Source organism: Orcinus orca, chromosome 19, assembly GCF_937001465.1.
Source record: "Orcinus orca chromosome 19, mOrcOrc1.1, whole genome shotgun sequence".
NCBI classification, from domain to species: Eukaryota; Metazoa; Chordata; class Mammalia; order Artiodactyla; family Delphinidae; genus Orcinus; species Orcinus orca.
In genome coordinates this window covers 6,969,908-6,985,788 of record NC_064577.1, presented here as the reverse complement: position 1 = coordinate 6,985,788, position 15,881 = coordinate 6,969,908, and the positions used below count along the sequence as shown (strand labels likewise).

Below are 15,881 nucleotides of genomic sequence, written 5' to 3'. Positions count from 1 at the left end.
CGGCGCGCCTTCGTGACGCAGCTCACGGCGCAGGGGAAGATGGCGGTGCTGCGGGAGCGCGCGTGTTGGGCCACGCGACCGTTGTTGCCGGTGGTGCGGACTTGGGAACTCGATGCGCGGCGCTGGGTCCGGGCGCTGCGGCGCAGCCCCGTGAAAGTGGTGTTTCCATCAGGTCAGGTCGTGGAACGGAAGCCCGGTCCCGGGAAGCAACCTCGGAAGGCGGCGGCAGAGGCCAGTCCCCGCGAGCAGCGACTGAAGCAGTCGCGTCAGGTGCCCCCATCCCAGACCCCCAGCACCTGGGAAGAGTCGGGGCTTCGCTATGATAAGGCTTTCCCCGGAGACAAAAGGCTGAGGTGATGTGTTCCTGAGGCTTGTCGAGTTTTGTCGTTTCTCTTTCCCTTCACAACGAGACCTTGACCTTTTTCCTCCCGTTGGAGGACCTCTTGAAGCACAACTCGCTGGTTTTTATTATGCACGGAGGGTAGGATAAGTGTCTAACAGTTCGTTTCTTTCCCCGCGAAGCTCTTCATGTCTGTTAGAACTAGATGTGTCTCCGTAACGAGGATGTTGGTAATTACCCGTCTTTTTGTTTCCACCCACAGCAGTGTGATGACAGTAGTTAAGTCCAGGCAATTTCGGGAAAAGCAAGGGAAGATCCTGTTGGAAGGTCGTAGGCTGATTGCAGATGCTCTCAAGGCTGGTGCTGTGCCCAGAGTTTTCTTCTTTAGCCGTCTGGACTACATAAAGGAGCTGCCCATTGAGAAGCTGAAAGGTGTTAGCCTCATTAAGGTGAAATTTGAGGATATCAAGGATTGGTCCGACCTAGTAACACCACAAGGAATAATGGGTCAGTGGTTATCCAGTGTGTCTCTAGAAGTAGAGACTTGGGATTATTTGTTCATATTTGTCTCAGGGCAACAAATTTTATTTAAACCAAATTCAAAATATTACTGTGCCTAACCTTTTCTTAAGACACCCAGAAAAATACATTTCTCAAATCTTTGCATCTTGTATCTTCAGTGGAGACTCAAGCCATTTTTTTGTCATTTGTATTGTGGGTTTTTTTATAGTCTCTAGGGAATAATCAGTCTTCCTCAGACCTTATTTTTTGGGGGTCACTTCTTCAACCTTAAGTGTTCAATTAAAAATTAAGAAAATGTTGGGAATTCCCTGGTGGTCCAATGGTTAGGACTCGGTGCTTTCATTGCTGTGGGCCCAGGTTCGATGCCTGGTCGGGGAATTAAAATCCCGAAAGCCACGAGGCATGGCCAAAAACAAAAAAATTAAAATGTTTACCAAAAGATTTACCCTCTATTTCCACAAAACCTCTGCCAGTGTGGTAATACCTATATATTGTTGACCCCCTTATTCTAGAAGCAGTTCTGAGCAGTAAGCTGCAATTTGTCGCCCGGTTTAGCCTGTTGAACAGGAAACCATGTCTTCATTTGATTGAATCCAACTCAAGATTCTAATAGACTGTTAGCACTTAGAAAGTCTTTTTTCTAAATATGGAAAGACTAAACTCTTTATACTTTTTTGACATTCAAGATATGAGAATCGAATGTGTGAGTGTAGAGATTTCTCTTAGATAGTAAGGGATAGTTGGGGCAGGGAAGGCGTTTTCTTCAAGATTCTAATGTTTAGGCCAGGGCCTCTCACACCAGTTGTGCATGCATATTGCCTGTAGTGGGCTCACTGTATAGCTATTAGTTGGGAGCGGAAATTCTGGGGACAGTCTCTTGTTTCTGTAACCCAGCAAATCCTAGGAATCTGTGCCCCCGTGCCCAGAACTCTCCCATAGGGTGGGGACTTGGACTACTAAAGTCCTCCACTCAGTCTAAGTAACTGTGCTCTTATTAGCTATAGTTGTCCTTGATAAGGACCCGGGTTTGATCTCTGGTCGGGGAACTAAGATCCCACAAGCCATGCAGTGAGGCCCAAAAAGAAAAAAAGAATTACTAGGTTACAGAATAATTTCATAGAGTGTGATTTTTTTTTTTTTTTTTTTTAGGTAAAAGAAAAAGCACTTATATATGGGTAGATGGACATACATGTAGGGAGATGCATGGAACAAGTTCTGAAAGGATACACTCCAAGGTCGAAAGCAGTTATGAGGGAGAGGAGGGCACTGAATTTCTCGATCAGAATGTTTTCACCTAGTATGTAATTAAGAATACACAAAGAATGATAAATAAGTGAAAAGTCAAATTACTCCCCATGCCAGACAAATGAACCACCTTTTTTTTTCTTTAGGGATTTTTGCCAAACCTGACCACGTCAAGATGACATACCCAGAGACTCAGCTTCTCCACGCACTGCCCATATTGTTGATTTGTGACAATCTCCGCGACCCTGGGAACCTGGGGACAATTCTGCGATCTGCTGCTGGCGTAGGCTGCAGCAAAGTGTTACTCACCAAAGGTAAGAGCACCTGCTACTGGGTGGATCGGGTGGCTGTTTGTAAGTGAGCTGGCTCTGTGGGCAGACATGTGTATATTTGAATCTTGGATTTGTCCCTTGGTAGCTATGTGTAAGCAGTATTCTGAATGTCAATTTCCTCATCTGTAAAGTAGGCATAACAGAATCTACCTGGTAAGGTTGTTCTAAGGATTAAGTGAGATGATGAATATCAGGTACTTAGCACTGTGCCTGGCACACTCATTCATGTTGATTATCTTTAAAGTTATTTTGACACCTGCTACGTTATTAAAGAACTTAAAATTAATCAGGGAAGAAACAGATGCTGGTTTGAACACTTGGTTATCTCCTCTCGTCAGAAACGGGAATTAGTAGCCTTGGTTCCAAACAGACTTGCCTAACAGTTGGGACGTGCCTGAAAGGGCTATTACAACCCGGGGGGAGCGGGGAGGGAGAGGATCATTCATCAGAAACAGTCAAGCTACCATTTGGTGTAAACTGAAGTGGTCCCATTGCTGAGACTCGCCTGAATTGCTCCTGACAGCTCCTCCTCCCAGTCAGGCCTCGCTGGGATGCATCTCTCTGCTGGGATGAGTGAGGTGCGGGGTTCCATCATCAGTACCCCACTCACCTGCCTCACTGTTGAGACCTCGGAGAGCAGGTGTGGTCTGGGAATGCACCTGTATTATCCAGGCAGTGTGGTTTCCACATTGATGCTGGTGGATGATGTGTGAGAGGTAGGGAAAGAGTAGGAACACTTGGTGTGGTGGCCAGTGCTGAGGACACCAGGATGAGGGGGAGTCTCACCTTGTCCCTTGCTCCCCACTGGTGGAGGGGTCAGACTAGATGGCGCCCCTCCAGTCTGGGCCCCTCTTCTGCCCGCCCCTCCTGCCACCTCTTGGCACACAGCCCACTTTCCATGCCTCATTCCTGTGGTTGGGGATCCATGTGAACAGTGTACATTCTGCATGTCTTTTTTTCCTTTATAAACTTGGTTTGCCTACTTAACCTATCCTGAAGTTTGACAGGCTAACTTCCAAGATAACTTATAATGAGGAGACTCGTGCTAACAAGTCAGGGAGGATACCGGATATGTGGTGCCCTGGTCCTGCTGTCTTCCGACCTGTGGGAAAGGCCAAGTGTCTGCTGATGCATAGAGGTGGTTGGGTTTAGCACGACTGCACGGAAGGGAGAGGAAGTGTGTATGGAAGCAAGGGCTGTGGCCTTGGTTCTCCCTGGATTACTGTAATTGCCTCCAGTCTAATTTCCGCATTTCTAGCATCTTCCTTGCTCCAATCCAGATTCAACATGGAAGCCAAATGGGTCTTTCTAAAACAAAAACCAGATTTTGTCACTACTTTGCTTAAAATCCTTCAGGGTCATTATATTGTCTTCTGGATAAAATCCTAAACTCCTCAGCCTGGCATACCCAGCCTCCTTTAAATTGGTCCTTTCCTGCCTCCGGTCTCATCTCCCACCTCACCCCCATCCCACCCCCACTTAGTAATTGGCCCAATTGCCTTACTTAGTTTTTCTTCCCACTTCTGTAACTTTGTCCTCTGACCCGGTCATTCTGACAAAACCCTCCTAACCTTCAAGATCCCGCTCAGTGTTGTGTTTTCGGGTGGTTTTTCCTGCTTCGATAGCCCTGCTTCGTACGAGAGTTTTCTATTACCTTGTTCATGCTTCTTTTACATCAGTTATTACTGGTAGTGTAGTCACCTGCTGAAATGTCGTCCCGACGCCACTGCCCACTCCATCATGAGCTCCTTGAGTTTGGGGACTTTAAGGCTCTCTCATCTCCCGTCCAATGTCTGGCACGTGTGTGGTAAATGCTTCTTTTGTTTGTTTTGTTTTTTGTTTTTGACCTCACCACATGGCTTGTGGGATCTTAGTTCCCCGACCAGGGGTGGAAGCACCGAGTCCTAACCATTGGACCACCAGGGAATTCCCTGTGTGTGGTAAATGTTGAAGGGATGAATAAAATCTGTTTCAGCACTAGCAGGCACGAGTCCTCCAGTCCCTTGGCTGGACACCGCCATAGCTGGGGAGGCAGAGGCCTCAGCCACCAAGAAGGCCACACTAGGACATTTTTTGTTTATCTCCTGATCCAGAATTAATCTGATTTACTTCAAAGTCCCCATGTCTGGGAAGGTTTGTAATGTTAATTGGATCCTTTTATTTTCTAGGCTGTGTGGATGCCTGGGAACCCAAAGTGCTGCGGGCAGGTATGGGCGCACATTTCCAAGTGCCCATCATCAACAACCTGGACTGGGAAGCAGTGCCCAACTACCTGCCCAATGACACCCGCGTCTACGTGGCTGACAACTGTGGCCTTTACACACAGGCCCAGGCCCAGATGTCTAATAAGGCCAGTGACTACGGCTGGGTATGTGACCGACGACCCCTGAAGTTTCACAAGTATGAGGAGGAGGAAGAGAATCTAGAAAGTGCAGCCAATAAAGGCTGGCTCCCTGAACTTGAGGTCCAGAGTTACGACTCAGACTGGACAGAGGCACCTGCAGCTGTGGTGATAGGTGGGGAGACCAGCGGCGTGAGCCTGGAGTCCCTGCAGTTGGCTGAGAGCACGGGGGGCGGGAGGCTGCTGATCCCCATCGTGCCTGGTGTGGACAGCCTGAACTCGGCCATGGCTGCGAGCATCCTGCTCTTTGAAGGGAGAAGACAACTGCGGGTGAGGGCGGAACACTTGAGCAGGGACGGGAGTTACCACTGAGAGGGGACGTGGAAGCCAGTCCTCAGTTATAGGTTGTCTCTGTGGTTACTGGAAAAATAAGAACTTCCCTGACTTTCTGCTTAGCCTCAAAAATAACAAAGGCCAAAATTCCTCCTGAGATCTCCATCTTCCCACCGACTTCTATATATGTGTGTATATGTACGTGTGTGGGGGGGTAAGAGAGAGACAACATAAGTAAATGCTCCTCATGGCTGTATGTTTTTAAAAACTGTCCACCAAGGAGCATCTTTGTGCCCAGAAAGTTGCTGAGGGCATCACCTTGGGTAGGGAGGACCCCTCCCTCCGCAGCTGGGGGTGCTCTGCAATCATGGAGCGCTGGTTAGAGGCCGGCCTTGGTCACTCAACTCCTGTGATCATTGGTCAGTGGAAATGGACTTCATCCCTGTGAAGTGTAGACCAGCAGATTACATTAAAAAGTTTTATTTCAGTGTGGTCAGTGGGTCTCAATGCCTGTCTTTTCATCTTTGGCCTAGTGATGAGGACATTGCTGAGAGGTTAATGACCCAGGAAGCTGAGGGCTACAGGTGGTGGCGTTCAGTAGCTGGCTCTTCTTTTGGCTTGGCTGTGTTAATCTCTGTGATTGTTAATTCAGGCCATGACTTAAACACTGTTTATGTATGACACAATTTTTTTCCCCCATTTCTGGTGAAAGAGCTGATACCACCATTTCAGGTGGTATTACACCTTCTTAGCACCTCTGCAGATATCTTTTTGAGAACTTGGTTCAGAAAAGGAGGAAACAGTTCTTAAATCTTCAGCTTAATCCTGCATCTATCTGTCAGCAAAGCTGTACCCTTTTTACTAGCTTCCTGCTGTTAGTCCTACTTTGTATAACACTTTTGGTTAAATGTAATGACTTGTTTACATTAATCCCCCATCCTGCATAAACAGAACTGTTAGGAAGATGCCACTGTTCCTGGAGGCTGTGTGAACAGAGGCTTCTGTGAGGGGAGAGGCTGAGGTTCTGAGGATGAGAGCTTGGGGCCCTTGAGCCCACAACTCTGCAGCAAGACCCTGCTGTTCTTCTCTTTCTCAAACCCCCAGGGGACCAGGGCAAGCTGGATCCTTACTTACCAAGTGCCAGTGGGATGTAGCCAGGGACACGAGGGCAAAGGCAGATGGTAATCGCTGTGTGTGTAAGTCACTGCGCGTGTGTGAGGTGGGATGGCGGGAACCAGAGGATGGGACCTAGTTCAAGCAGTGCTTTTACCACCACAGTGAATGTGGTTGGAGTTGAGGACAAAGACACTAGCAGTGTAGTGTCACCACGTCCCTTCCATACAGTGGCCCCCGTCATGGTTGGGGTTCCTCGGGAGCCCTTCAGCTGCTCATCGCAGGGAGGTCCAATGCGTTGCAGCATGCCCAAGACGAACCGTGGACCCCTCCCTCCTCCCTTGGCTCGCCGAGCTCCCTGGTAAGACCAAAAGGTCACGCATGACCGTGCCCCACGTGGTGCCCCAGTGGGATTGCTTTGTTATGTTTGAGGGGAGGGGTTTTTAAAAGAACAATCTCTTTGGTTGGCTGTGCTCTCTCAGGCTGACTGGCCAGAAGCTGCTCTGGTGTCCCACTCTGGTCTGGGGCTGCCCAGGGCCCCGCACAGATGTTGGGTGACAGCGGCCCCCAGAATGTTCTTGAGACTCTCCATCCCTCATCAGCTTTTAAAAAGTAGAAAAGCCCACAGCCTTTATGCTGTGTTGAGCCCACAAAGGCTGGGGCCCTCTGCCAGCTTCACAGCTATAATGCCCGTCACACCAGCAGGCGAAATTGGGGGCGGTGGACACCGGAGAACGATACCACTCTATTGACAGTCTCCCAACACCTTGGAGTGCTAAAGAAACACGTCACTAAGAAGAGGCTCGCAGAAAGTAACACACACTCCATTGTAAAGCAATTATACTCCAATAAATATTTAAAAAAATAAGAGGCTCATGCCTTTTCAGCATGAAACCAGTCTCTGGCAACTTTTGTCCCTGGGTTATTATTCCTGCTGGCTTTTATTGCAAAATAAAAACCAATGAAAGAACAACAAACCCATACCTTGTCTTTGTTTAGAAAAACAAAGCACCGCAGAAGAGCACACCTAGCAAGTCATTCTGTCATCCTGGGTGTAAGAAGGAAAAGACATTTACATCCCATTCACTTTATAGTCCATGACTTGTATACCATGCCTTGTGAGTTCTTTTTGTATATTTGTGCGTATAACTTAGCAGAGGGGAGGGCAAATTTTCCTTTCTTTAAAATGATTACAGGGGAAGCAAATGGTGGTGAAGTTGTTTGCCTAGTGATGGAAATTAGCCATCTGGAAATTCTTCTCAGTTCTGAGGCCAATATTTATGTCACCATTTCCCCAGGAGACAGGATGAAAACTGAGCAGTATATGACAAGTAAAACACATTGCTTGGCTGAAAGAGAAGCCTTCAGAAGGTTGGCCAAGCTGCCCCTTGCTTTTGCGTTGCATGTGGCTGTAATGGTGATTTCTGCCACAAGGGGGCAGTCACGCCTCAACCACTCCCAACCCTGAAGGGAAGGGTGGGGATTTTTCCTGGATATAACTTGTGAAAGAGGATGGAATCAAAAGTCTCCCTCCACCACAGTGGGCCTTTTGCAAGCTGTTTGTGCTCAGAGGTGCTAAAGTTGAAGACCCAGCCACGTTGTCATTCGTTCTCGGCAGAATCTGAAGTATAGAACATTGGACCAAAAACTAGGGAGGAAATGGACAGAAGTGGGAAGTAGCTGCCTCAAAAAAAACTAGCACATCTTTTTCCCCTTGAACGGAGCCTCTGGGAAAGCAGCTCTGGACTAATGCTGATGTCCCCAGGTGCCTGGGACTCACACTGAGAACCCACTGCCTCATCCCGTTTAGAGTTTCAGGGCAGGGGAGGCAGAAAGGTCCTCTTCCCTCCCCCAGCCGTGGCTACTAGCTCATGTTAGAATCTTAGTCATTAAGGCCCAGAGGATAAACAGACCTCGGGGGACTGGTTTCCACTGGGGCCTTCTGCCACCTGCCCCAGGGCTATTAGCAACACCCGATGTCACCAAAAGCTGAACTGCTCCACAAAGACTCCAGGATCAGCACCTCGCCCAGGGCTCCCCGACTGGTGCTGAAAACCACGGCTGTGCTGTGGGCTCCTCTTGGCCAAGCCGCCTCCACCCACTGCGGGAGCAGAACTGACTGGCCCACCTGAAAAATGTGTTTTAAAGGACACACTCACGTAGACACCTTTAAACTCCAAGATCTCACGTCCTCTGCATCAGTGAACACGCAAAAGAAAGAAGCTAGAAGCCAGATGTGCTGCTGTGGGTGACTGACAGTCCCTGAACCAGGGTCCCGCGTTACCTTGCAGCAGCTGCAGGCACTCATAGCCTCAGGAAGCCAGGCCGCTGCTCGAAGGCCAGGTACTGAAAACGTGCATACATCACGCATGGTAGCAGCTCTGTTCTTCACATGTTTTCTAGGGAGGAGCAAGTTTTTTCAACTAAGGTCTCATAGTTGGAGAAGACCATCACCAAAGCTGATCCTTCCTCAAAATGCAAGAAGAGAACCAAGGTTGGGGAGAGACGTGGCTATAGCAGGGTCTGGCCTCCCAGCCGCCCTTGCACCTCTGTGACCCCAGGCCGGCAGAGTGGCTTGACTGGCTGGGGACTTCGTATCCTCTAATATCAAAGGAGATCTGTTTGGGGGGACTGGGTCCTAATCATGCCTCCTCCCATATCCCACTTGTAGCCCGTGTGGGTGACTGACTTGTGTGAGGCAAGAGCGTCCAGGAGTCAGACCTGAGACTGGCTGCCTTCCTGGGGCTGCACACTGGCCTACAGGCCTGGGGACAGAGGCTCTCATGAGGCGGCACATTATTGCATGGAAACCCTACAGCCCCTCAGAACAAGTCCTACCCAAATCTAGTCACACATTTCCTGACTCGGGAAGTGTTCCAGAAGGCCAAGAGGGTGAGGCATACTTAGGCTGAAAAATGCAGCAGAGTTAACTTCTCTTCGTGCTTTCACGCTTCGGCATACCTAGAATGTCCTGATATCAGATCTACCCTCGTAGAAGGAGAAGTCCCAGCCATAGAGTAGAGCCAATATAAGATTTCCCTATATCCGAGCTTTTTGTTTCCTGGAAAATATTCTACCCTTCACACATGCACCACTTGCTAATAATGAACAATCAATAATGAGGCGAGGGCCTTCCCTGGTGGCGCAGTGGTTGAGAGTCCGCCTGCCGATGCAGGGGACACGGGTTCGTGCCCCGGTCTGGGAGGATCCCACATGCCGCGGAGCGGCTGGGCCCGTGAGCTATGGCCGCTGAGCCTGCGCGTCCGGAGCCTGTGCTCCGCAACGGGAGAGGCCACAACAGTGAGAGGCCCGCGTACCGCAAAAAATAATAATAATAATGAGGCGAATAGACAACAGCCGTTTGTCCCCAAAGCATTTTCCCTTGAGCAGCCTGCCTGGAGGAAAGCAGTGGGCGCTCTCGTCCCTGTTGGTGTCGGCAAAGAGGGACTTAGGTTTGAGTGCTCACTGAACACAGCTGCTTCAGGGCAAATGGAAGATCCTGAGCTCTGGGCTGTCCTCAGTTCATGCCGTAGCACCGCAGAGAAGCTGCAGGGGCACTGCTGAACCTCCCACGATCCACACCGCTCTCCGATCCACACCACCGCCGCCGCCGCCGCCGCTGCCGCGCTCAGCTCCTGCTCCCAGCGGGCAAGGGGTTTGGCCGAGGGGGAGGCGACAGTGAACAGAATGCTTGCGTGACTGGAGGCGCTGGACCAGCTACTCGCTTGGGCCCCTCCCAGGGCTGCCACTCCAAGCCCGCGGGCCTCTCCACGTGTACACGCACACGCGTGTGTAGTTCTCCTCCTCCGATGACCTCATTGGGTCCAGCTGCTCCGTTCCTGGACCACATTCTACTATGTCTATCACTGCAGAATTCCGTTTGCTGCCCTGGAACAAGGCCGCAGGAGGAGAGAACAGCTTTTCAGTGGCTTTAATTAGGCAACAGGAAAAAACACAGTCTGGCTGAAAATTACCACTTGAAGCTTGGCTGATGCCAGAAAAGCAGAACAGGCTCCCTGCCTTGGATGAGCGAGTCACCGATTGCGAGGACACACTTGGAGCGGGGGTAGCAGGCAGCCCCCTCACTTCTGGAAAAGCAGCTGATTCTCAGTCGCCCTCTGGCCTTTACACCTGCCCGCTGTACATGCCAACCCACACACATACTTTTTTTCTTAAGCAGATCTTTATTGCTGGGGACAGGTAAAAAAAAAAAAATCTCATCTGTGTTGTGAAAATGGGTAGAATCGGATCTGGAAGTCATTGTGAACACAGATCTGGAACCCCAGGGTGGCATTTTTACAGCCACCATCCTGCCTCATCAACCTGCAGGGCACGGTCTCCCTTGCTGCGGGCGGAAGACCTTGAGTATGCCACAGCTGGCGTTTTAACCTGCTTCCGATCAGCGACAAGAATTTTAAGATATTTTGGAGCTGCTTAGTGGGAATTAAGATGCCACCCACTTCGTCTGCATCAATAACCTTTAAGATCTCTCGCACTATAGAGACCGGGATTTTTCACTGGTGAGGTGATCCTCCCCCAGCATTTTTCCCCCAAAGTTGCCACCGTATAAACCAAAAGCACCTTTTTGGCAAACCTTCCCATTGACCTTAACCTCCACACCCCCCTCCAGAAGGGGAATTCTGGTGTCAAGGGTCCAGTTGACATTAGTGGCAAGTAGTTTAGTCGGCCCTGTATGGACCGTAAAAGGATCAAAACTGACCTAATTTTTCTGCTGCAGTGACTTGCGAGGAGGACGTCTCAACTGGACTTTGTTTCTTTTGCCCCAGAAGGTTAAGTAGTTGCTAAGAGAGACCACCTTTGTTCCAAGGCCATCATGGTACAGGGCACAGACAGAAATCCCGACCATCCTCCAAGTGAGGGTGACCTCCCCTCGTCCCCACACACCCTGCCCCCCAGGGAGACACCGGCAGGGCTCCCAGAGCAGCCCCCAGCCCTAGGACAGAGCTAGGTTTGAGAGTCTCCAACTACTGCCCCATTCTTTACAGGAGGACCCGTGCTGGACTCCTTGTGTTTCTCCAACTGGCCTTCTCAGGCTTCTGAGCACGTGTTCCCGTGAAGGGGGGGAATGAACACGTGTCCACAAGGATGTCTGTAATCTGAGACTCCACCCCCCGCAACAGCAAGTCAAACCCGGAGAGGTGGCGGCCAGAGCTCCAGCGGGGGATCTGCCTCTGACGCTCTAATCCAAACGAGAATCCCGGCTTCCAGAGGATTCGACAGACGACCACGTTAGGGCTTGGTTCTCAAAAATTCTGAAACATAGCTGCCAAACATCCGGTGAAAGTCAAGAGGATCTTGTGTGTCCCCCCCCCCCCCGCCACTGCCCACCCCACGGAGCACAAGCCAAAAGAGTTTCGTTATGAAGGACAGGAATGGCCAAGTGGTTGATAACGTCCAGAGATGCCTGTTTTATTTCTTACTAGGTGACTGCATTTCAGGCTGGTAACAGTGACAGTCTAATTACCAACTAAATTTGTACCTCTGAACTACAAATCAACAATCCCACTCAGCAAGGAGCAACATGTCAACAGCTAATTGGAGGGGGCTGGGTTTTCCAAATAAATGGTCTTGATTGGCTGTGAGTGGAGCCAGGGGTGAGGCCTGAGATTCTTTTAAAGGCCCTGACTTCTGACTGAGATAGGCTGAAACCCTGTGAGGCCCTAGGCAAAGCCTTCCATCCCAAATCCTAAGAGCACAGCTGTTAGCTTCCTTTCTGTGGTCAGTTCAGCCCAAACAAGGAGCTGAGCTGGGCCCGGCAGAGCGGACCCAGGGCCTACTCTTAGCTGACCTGTCTTTGGCCTGCACTCCCACCTCAGGGCACAGCCCTTTCTGTAGGTTCTTAGGAAAAAGCTGGGCTTCTGGTAATTTTGTTGTCTCTTTTAAGTTCTGCTTTGAGAAGAAAAGGGAATGCAGGGGTGACCAAGGGTGGGCAAGGGCACCTCAGCAGAGCTCCAGCGGCCCCAGGCCCAGAGCCGGGCTGAGTCAGGTCTGAGCTGGTGAGCGGTGCTCCTCCGGGAACACAGGACCACCGCGTCTTCTTGGGAAGATGTCCAAGGGGGAGAACTTAGTAACAACATTCCAAGATTGTAGGGGCTGTTCATCTGAGAAGGTAGAAACTGGGAGAAGGTCAAGATCAAGGAAGAAAGAGCTAGAAGGAAGGAATGAGCAGCTCCTTCTTATCACATGGGAGGCGCTCCGTCAAAGTAAGCAATTAGTACGTGAATCATTACCGTAGCTACTCTCTTCCTCACCAGAAAAGAGCACAAACTTCCTTTGAGGGCTGGAGAGCCCCTGCCCGAGAACCGGCTGACAAGCTGGTGTTTTTCCCTCAGACCAAGGCAGACCAAGTCAATTAGGAAAGGACGTCCTCGCCAGCAGCTCTGCACGGGGCCTCCGCGGCTGCCGCCCTCTCCCTGTTCCACCTGCCACGCGTGCGCCTCTGAACCCTCGGGCTCTGCACGTACGTGCCGGCACCTAAGGCAGAGCCAGAGCACCGATGCTCTGTCCCTTGGTGCCCACTTGACAGAAGAACACCCTGGCAAATACCTCACCAAGAGCTAGGGACCAAGAGAACGCTGCAGTCCCAGTTCGGGCTGGGTTATGCCAGCCCCGCGAATCCCAAGCAGAGTCTCCAAACACGGAGGTTCTTCTGCTGCTGGAGAGGATGCGCACCCTAGGGTGCTAGCTGAGGAGTTAATGCAGAAAACAAGGCACCACAGAGAGGTTGGACACTTGGGTTGTGTGATTCGGGACACCCTGGAAAAGTCCAAGGGTGGAGGGAAGGGCAGGGGAGGGGGAGGAGAAGAATGCGTTTTAAATAACATCCCGGGAAGCGGGAGCCCGACTAGATGGGCTCTGGTTTGAGCTTTTCTGCTAGGAAGTCATTCACAAAGGCCTCCACAATGGCAGGGGTGATCTCCTCCACGTCCATCACGTACTTGGCCCGGGCTGACATGTCCAGAATGGTGAGCAAAGGGGCAGCCTCGGGCAGGTTGGTGTAATCTCGCAGGGAGTCGGTCATGTCATCCTGGAAGTCACCGGAGGGAAAGAAAACCAGTAAGTTTCCAAGAAAGAGGGTAGAGAGTCCCCTGGGCCCGGACTCCCCAGACGGCCTAGGGACGGAGCCACCACATCATCCTGGAGCGAGGCCGGCCTCCAGGAAAGATGGGCTCTCAGAACGGGGAGCAGGGCACCCCGCCCTGCCAGGGGGAGGGGCAGCCTGGTTCATAAAATTCTCTCTCTGCATCACCCCAAACCCCAGGCAAGCCATCTTTTCTTATTAGCACGAAAGCAGCTTTAACTTGTGAAAACGGGATGTCCTTTGATTACTTACTTTTGCAACCAACTCTCAATTATCTGCAGCCCCACTGTGGGCCCAGGCCAATCTGGACTTCAACTTCAGAATGTTTTTAAGAAAACAGCCCACTGCCCCCAGCCCCACAGCTGCAGCAGGGGCAGGAGTTACACCGCCAGTTCAGAAGCCGGGGCCCCTGAAGTGCTACTGAAGTTTACACGGGCCGCTGTATCTATCGTACGTTCCCAGTGACTGCCCTGAGGAATTTCCCTAGTATCAGATGTAGCTTTAAAGTATAAAGGCAAAGAGAAATCCAAAGACAAGGAGAAAGATTTGTAAGGGAGCAACCACCTGAGATTACCTTTCACGCTGCTGATACAGGAAATGGACTGTCTATACCCATCCCCAGGTTGTCTCACCATAAAATGTGCAAAATTCTCCACTGAATGAAAAGCCCTGAGTCGCCCTGCCGAAAAAGGACTCGGGGTATTCCTGGCCTTAAATGCGGGTGAGCAGGAGGCTCACCGGGCTCTGAGGCAAGAAACATTTCTTTCTGAAAGGGCAGTTCTTTAGGAAAGATGATTAGTTATTGTCTTTCTTTCCCCCACCCTATAAAGAGCATGCACTTCCCAGCAATGCCGGGTGATGCAGCATCTCTGGCAGCATTCACCCAACTCAGTGCCTCCATCTGGGTTAATAAACAATCTTCACGATAAACTGAGGGGAGACACCTGGACAAATACCATACATCCAATTGGAGGCCAAGCCAGAGCCCGCTGCCTCCCCTTCACTTTCCCTGGAGCAGACACGGGGAGATGAATTTTAACGTCTGTTAAGGCTTCAGAAGGGGCAACTTCTGCCTGCGGGAGAGGACAGGATCAAGACAAAGCCGCAGCCCGCTCAGCCCTGGGGGATCGTGAAGGGCCTAAGTCCAGGGCTCAGAGGCCCCCAGTTGGTGCCTGATGCTCCTGCGCCCTGTGCTCCTTCCTGGCTGCCTTGCTTCCGAGGTCAGACCAAGAGAGCTGCCAAGGCCAGGAGCCCAGGTGCAGAGCAGGGGAAGGCCTGGCGGTGGGTTGGAGAGCTGGAGCCGCGGATGCCCCCGGGCCTCTGCCCAACCTCCTGGTCCAGGCTGGGCGGCCCGTCCGCCAGACCCGCACGGACAGAGGGAGGGAGAGCACTGCTTCCGGAGTCACTCCTCATCTCACGTTCACTCCTCTCTCTGCCACCCACTTAATGCAGGACTTTGGCAGAAACTTCTCGGAGCCCAGCTCTCCTAAAACATGTGAAACGGATTCAATAATGGCTCACGTGGGGCTCTGCGAGCATGAGAGCCAGCCCGCACTCACGGCCCGCCCGGGCGGGGCTCGGAGCCGTCTCACCCTCTCTGAGCCTCACCCTCCTCATCTGTGGGACGGTAAGGACGATGCTCCCTGCCCACGAGGTGAGGAGCACGTGGGTGGTCCAGGTGAGGCACCTCGCTCGGGGCCTGGCCTATAGGAAACCTGCCATTGCTCCTTTTCAGCCACGTTTGTAACGCGGCCACCGGAGCCCTCCAGCCCTGCCCCCGCGCTGGCTCCGCCCTTTCTCCTCTGCGCCCATCTTTTCTCTCCGAGCCGTTCGAAAGGGGTTAGAGTTTAATACATTCAGAGCGGTTTCCATTTGTGCTTTGTGTGGAGCGGGCTGGGGACCCCCAAGGCAGGGACCTGTGAACCTGCTTTGTTCCCTCCACCCCACGGCTGGGCAGGGTGACTTCAGCTGCCTTCCAGGGGCCCACGGAGCAGGGGCGGCTACTGAGGTGATGAATGGGTGGTTCCGGGTGTCGCGCCGCCGCGGCATCCCCTGGGATCCAAACACAGTGTGAAATGAGCAGGGGCTCGGACCAACTGGAGGTACAGATGGGAGCAAGGAGGGCAGGGGGGCTTCAAAACGTGTATCCGTCAGTAACTGGCTTAGGCCGGTGCCCGGGTGGGGGAAGGCAGCGGCACCTGTGCGGAGGGTGGCTCGGGGTGGGGACCGGGGAGACGTGGCTGCGACCATCTTGCAGATTCCACGTGTGCGGGACCCAGGCTCCCAGACCCCCGAGGAGGCGGCCCAGCTTAAGGGCCTGCCCCTCGTCCCTCCCCCTCCCCCTCTCCCGGTGGCGAGCCTTCTGCTCGGTCCAGCCCAGCCGAAGGCCCTCCAGGGACAGGCCTGGGGTGGGAGACACAGGGATGCCAGGAACGTCAGCACTCTCCCTGGGCTGGAGGGGTAATTGCAGGTCGGAGTGGTGGTCGGATCCCCGCCGGCATCCCATGATGGGAAAAGGCCCCCTTGCGGGCCGGGGGAGGGGACTAACCAAGA

General features: G+C 52.0%; 2 protein-coding genes across 7 annotated transcripts in view; one reads left to right on the top strand and one right to left on the bottom strand.

The window, feature by feature from the left end:
* Positions 1-20: 20 nt before the first annotated feature.
* On the top strand, positions 21-5,605 carry MRM3 (mitochondrial rRNA methyltransferase 3). 3 transcript variants are annotated; one of them, XM_004267243.4, is made up of 4 exons: positions 21-353; positions 603-847; positions 2,254-2,421; positions 4,608-5,605. In XM_004267243.4, the coding sequence occupies exons 1-4, from the start codon at positions 40-42 to the stop codon at positions 5,150-5,152; spliced, it is 1,272 nt and encodes a 423-aa protein (XP_004267291.1). In that variant the 5' UTR covers positions 21-39; the 3' UTR covers positions 5,153-5,605. The 3 variants fall into 3 exon arrangements, with proteins under 3 accessions (XP_004267291.1, XP_033279192.1, XP_033279193.1); XM_033423301.2 differs by having other exon boundaries at positions 38-172; XM_033423302.2 differs by having other exon boundaries at positions 210-789.
* A 6,023-nt stretch (positions 5,606-11,628) lies between these two features.
* The window catches only part of NXN (nucleoredoxin), a 141,548-nt gene continuing 137,295 nt past the window's right edge, over positions 11,629-15,881 (bottom strand). For all 4 annotated transcript variants that reach the window (XM_033423306.2, XM_004267083.3, XM_033423307.2 and 1 more), the window contains one exon: positions 11,629-13,274. In XM_033423306.2, coding sequence (XP_033279197.1) covers positions 13,092-13,274 — 183 coding nt within the window. In that variant the 3' untranslated portion in view covers positions 11,629-13,091. The remainder of the gene's footprint in view (positions 13,275-15,881) is intronic.